Below are 4944 nucleotides of genomic sequence, written 5' to 3'. Positions count from 1 at the left end.
GTGTTACCTCATTCCATTGGATAATATAAAATACTGGAAAGTTTTGTTTGCAGGCTCTGAAAATTTGCCATTCCTAGTAAATCCTAGAATTCCACTTCTCCTTTTGAATGGAATATTCTTATTTGTTTTATTAAGCATCCTTCTCGATCCTCACTCCCAGTAATTTTTCTTCTTTGGATTTCTTCTAGTTCCTTCAACAATATCGCCATTATAAGTCCAATGTGGAAATATTCAAGCTTCAGCCAGCAAAGCCCAGTAAAGAACTGGGTGAATTGGTGATGTTTTTGGCCCAGGTAAAATTCATGGTGTGTGTGTGTGGGGGGGAGAGAGAGAGAGAGAGAATTTTGCTTGAATTAGTTTAAGCCTCCCTCACTGAAGGGAAAAAAAATCAAATTATTAAGGAAATAAAAATATTAAGGCTTCAGATAATTCTAATGGAAGGTTCTAAATGTAAGCGAGTGAGAATAATCACTTCTGACAATTCTAATGTATGGAGCTCAAATTCATTTAGTAGTTTCTTCTCTGCTTGAATCACCATTTTGAATGTGGCTTTAACAATATTTTCAAAGAAAATTATCACCATTCTTGAGTTGCAAGGATACTGTGGTGGAAAAAACACAGTGTATGGAATAGAAGTTATACAGCAAGGAGTCCAATGCTTTAGATTCAGTTCCAAAAAGTTGATTTGGAGCATAAACATATCACCCACTGTTAACTTTTTGAAGCAGCTGTATCTTTGCCAGATAATGTCACAGAAGATAGCTGCACAATCCTAGGAAACGACATGGGTGCTTTGAAGAGTAATCTTCAAAACTAGCATTCTGTCCTCTGAAATAGTTTATTCCAGAGTATTACTAAACCCTGTAAAACGTTTTGAAACATAGCAATGGAAATTGCTATGTAGAGAGAAAGTGTCCTCAGTTACTGGTACCCTATTGACAGCAAGCCTCGTTAGGGGAAAATATCCAGTTTGGTAGTGAAACCATGGTTGAACTGACATCCAATAATTTCCAGGGAATGCCAGATTAGGGAAAACTGCATTGTGGATTGAACGTTATCTGTGGGACATGGGAATGGGAGAATAAGGTATTAAGTGGCGTTTCTCTTTGGGACAGGGATTCGCAGTGTCCTCAGAAATGGGGTTGTCCCGGTTGCTAAGGTAGAAAGTTGTGCGACCCTCCAAACAGTCCAAGGTCCCAAAGCTGAGGTTTCATGTAAGAATGTCAAAATCTTACAAGGGTTCCAGATAGCTTGTTTACCGAGGAGATCACCTATTGCAGGGGTAGGCAACCTCGGCTCTTTTATGACTCGTGGACTTCAACTCCCAGAATTCCTGAGCCAGCATGGCTCAGCTTGGAAACTCTCCCTTTCCCCTCAGCGTGGCTGGCTCAGGAATTCTGGGAGTTGAAGTCCACGAGTCATAAAAGAGCCAAGGTTGCCTACCCCTGCACTAGACATATGTTTTTGGGGCAAAATTGAGGCTCATTATTGATTTAACCTTTATAGGATTCTGTAACAAGCTAGGCCACAGGGGTAGGCAACCTTGGCTCTTTTACGTGGACTTCAACTCCCAGAATTCCTGAGCCAGCATGGCTCAGCTTGGAAACCTCTCCCTTTCCCCTCAGCATGGCTGGCTCAGGAATTCTGGGAGTTGAAGTCCACGAGTCATAAAAGAGCCAAGGTTGCCTACCCCTGACCTATTGTAATGGAATGTGTGGATAACCTTGGGGGATGAAGGAAAAAGATGCTGCTTAGGGAATTATCAGACGAGAAGCAGGAGTTCCCAGTGGCTTAGCGGTCAGAGGAAGAAACTTAGGTAGGACCTGCCCTAATTGATCAAACAGTGGCAGCAGGAAGTTCGTACCTTCAGACTTGCAAGATGCTGTTAATGTAGCCTTACAGTAAAATAGATTTAGCTCATTTACCCGGTTTCCCTGAAATTAAGACCTAACTGGAAAATAAGCCCCGGCATGATTTTTCAGGATGCTTGTAATATAAACCCTACCCCCAAAATAAGCCCCAATTAAGATTGTCAGCCAGATGGACGCATTTAGTGCCGTATTTCCCCGAAAATAAGACCTAACCGGAAAATAAGTCCTAATGCCTCTTTTGGATTAAAAATAAATATAAGACCTGGTTTTATTTTGGGGAAAATATGGTAGTTTCCTTTCTGGTTTACCTGAGAGAGTTAACACCTGTGCTCTGGCAATTAGTGAGACTGAGATTGTCGTAAAGATTCATGAAGAAATCCATTTCAGCCACCAAACACGCCCCCTTAATGTTATTTGAGTACAACCAAACAAACTTTCCGATTGATGTGGAATTTTTTTTTACTCCGATTTCCTTTTCTTTTTTAAACAGGTTGCCCATTGCTACCCTGAATACCTAGAAGACTTTCCGCAACAGTTGAAGGAATTGTTGTCCTATAGTCATACAGTCTTGGATCCAGATCTTCGGATGGTGAGCATCTGCAATCCAGATGTTTGATTCCTGGAAGGAGAGGAGTCTCTGTGAGGGGACAATTTTGCTCAGTGTTGCTTTTGTTTCTTGTCTTAAGAGATTGGAGCTAATGTTCTGGAATAGCATAAGACTGGTACCTCATGCTGCCCTGCTGATAATTTATATAATATTTTTTTATTAAGGGAAGGTGAAAAAGCTGTGAAAAGCACGGTTTTTCACTGTTTCTCGGTTGCTGGTGTCAATGCTGCTAACATCGGATGTTCTTGCTTTGACAACATATGGAGATGCAGCTATTTTCCTTCTTATGTTTTATTCTTAGAGTTAGAATTAGATGATACTGGGGAGAGGAGGAGGAATGTGCATGGGAGTTAGGTAGACATAACAATATTGTAGCAGTGTGAGAATCAAGGTTTTTTGAAAAGAGATGATAAGAAATGGCAGGTTGGAGAACTAGAGGGAAAGCCTGCATTTCAAACTAATTGGAGAATGTGATTTATGACTGTTAATCAGAGGAGGGAATTGCGCTTGATACTATGTGTTCAGGGGGAGGGGAATTCAGATTTTGGCGTCGCCTATGTACATGCAGATGCTATGCTACTCGAATAAAGATTCTTTAAGGTAAACAATGCCTTGAAGTTCTTTGAAGAGTTTCATCTGTCGGAACCATGACAGTTGGAGTTTCTTACACATGCGGTGACCTTGGACAAAATATTCAGAAAAGGTTACAAAACTAAAAGAGAGGGAAGCATGCTTTGAGCCCAGGAAAAGGAGAAAGTATTAGGAAGAAATTCAGTTGGCTTTTCCTTGACCTTCCAGGACAATACAGATAGTCCTCAACTTAGGACAGTTACGGAGCTTGCCAATGATGATGGTATATCGTGACATAAAGCAGATCATCACGTGACTGATTTTATGATCTTTTAAAGTGAATTGCCATGATTATTAAGTGAATCTGTGGTCATTAAGTAAACATTGTTTGTTTGCTATGGGGCATTTCCCCCCAAAAAACTGGAAGTAAACACAAAAATGTCAAAAATCATGGTTATGTGACTGCGGGACACTACAATGGGACGCTCTAAATGGCCATAAGCGTGGAATGGCTACCAAGCACCTAAAATGTCACGTGACCACTGGGGGGGGCAGCTTCAGAACCAGATTGTTAGTACCTTTCTTGAGGGGGAGGCATTGCAACTTCGGTCACTAAGTGACTGTAAGTCAAGGACTACTTGTATGTCTGCAAATTTAAGATGCGCGAACTTCAACTCCCAGAATTCGCCAGCCAGCAGGAAGGCAGCGAAAAATACAATCAGGCTTGAAAGATTCTGTTACTAGAATCTCATTAAAATAGAGTTCTATTGGTCTACCTCGAATGGCTGTTATTTAGATACAATACAATACAATAACAGAGTTGGGAGAGACCCTGGAGGTCTTCTAGTCCAACCCCCTGCTAAGGCAGGAAACCCTATACCAGAGGTAGGCAACCTTGGCTCTTTTATGACTCGTGGACTTCAACTCCCAGAATTCCTGAGCCAGCCACGCTGAGGGGAAAGGGAGAGTTTCCAAGCTGAGCCATGCTGGCTCAGGAATTCTGGGAGTTGGAAGTCCACGAGTCATAAAAGAGCCAAGGTTGCCTACCCCTGCCCTATACCATTTGCCCATGCTTTGAATTTTCTGTCTACCAACATTAAAGAGCAGTGGTTTTCTGTTCTGTGAGCTGTGGTGGTGCATTGGTTAGAATGTGGTATGGCAGGCTGACTCTGCCCACTGCCACGAGTTCGATCCTGACCGGCTCAAGGTTGACTCATCCTTCCATCCTTCCAAAGTTGGTTAAATGAGGACCCAGATTGTTGGGGGCCATATGCTGAATCTGTAAATCACTTATGGTTTAAAGCACTATGAAGCGGTGTATAACGCTAAGTGCTGTTGGTAAGCGCTATTTAAAAAAACAGCAAGCTGGAAAAAAATGAGAGGAAAGAATAGGATACCTTGGTTATTTTAGTATTAGTGTTGCAGTCTGGCTGATTCACATGTTATTATTGCCATTTGTAGTAATCCCTTCCTCTTTTTTGCAGACGTTTTGCAGAGCGCTGATCTTGCTACGCAACAAGAACCTGATCAATCCCACAAGCTTGTTGGAACTGTTCTTCGAGCTCCTCCGTTGCCATGATAAATTTTTACGAAAAGTGAGTAGCTTTTCATAATGAGCCATGAGTGTTTAGAGAGCCAATCAGGTGTCCTCTTGTTTTGGCCATGAGCCAATCAGATCACAGCAGGATTCAGTTATTGACCCCTAACTTGTGGGGTGCCTCAGGGGTCGGTCCTCTCTCCCCTTTTGTTCAATATTTATGTAAAGCCGCTGGGGGAGATCATTCGTGGCTTTGGGGTGGATTTCCATCAGTACGCTGATGATACTCAGTTGTACATCTCCACCCCAGGCCACCCCAACGATGCCCTTGACGTGATGGCCCGTTGCCTGGAGGCCGT

The 4944-nt window shown here is 42.4% G+C and overlaps 1 protein-coding gene across 1 annotated transcript in view; it reads left to right on the top strand.

The window, feature by feature from the left end:
* Window positions 1–188: 188 nt before the first annotated feature.
* Window positions 189–4944, top strand: part of LOC107301285 (protein SDA1 homolog) — a gene marked incomplete at its 5' end in the record, with an annotated part of 6783 nt that continues 2027 nt past the window's right edge. Inside the window, 3 exons of the mRNA XM_015830530.1 lie at window positions 189–293; window positions 2362–2460; window positions 4533–4643. Of these exons, the coding sequence (XP_015686016.1) occupies window positions 189–293; window positions 2362–2460; window positions 4533–4643 (315 nt within the window). The remainder of the gene's footprint in view (window positions 294–2361; window positions 2461–4532; window positions 4644–4944) is intronic.

This window comes from Protobothrops mucrosquamatus, unplaced genomic scaffold (assembly GCF_001527695.2).
Source record: "Protobothrops mucrosquamatus isolate PMUCROS unplaced genomic scaffold, P.Mucros_1.0 scaffold11208, whole genome shotgun sequence".
Classification (NCBI taxonomy): Eukaryota; Metazoa; Chordata; class Lepidosauria; order Squamata; family Viperidae; genus Protobothrops; species Protobothrops mucrosquamatus.
Note: the sequence above shows the minus strand (reverse complement) of the source record. Positions and strands in the feature narration are given on the sequence as shown.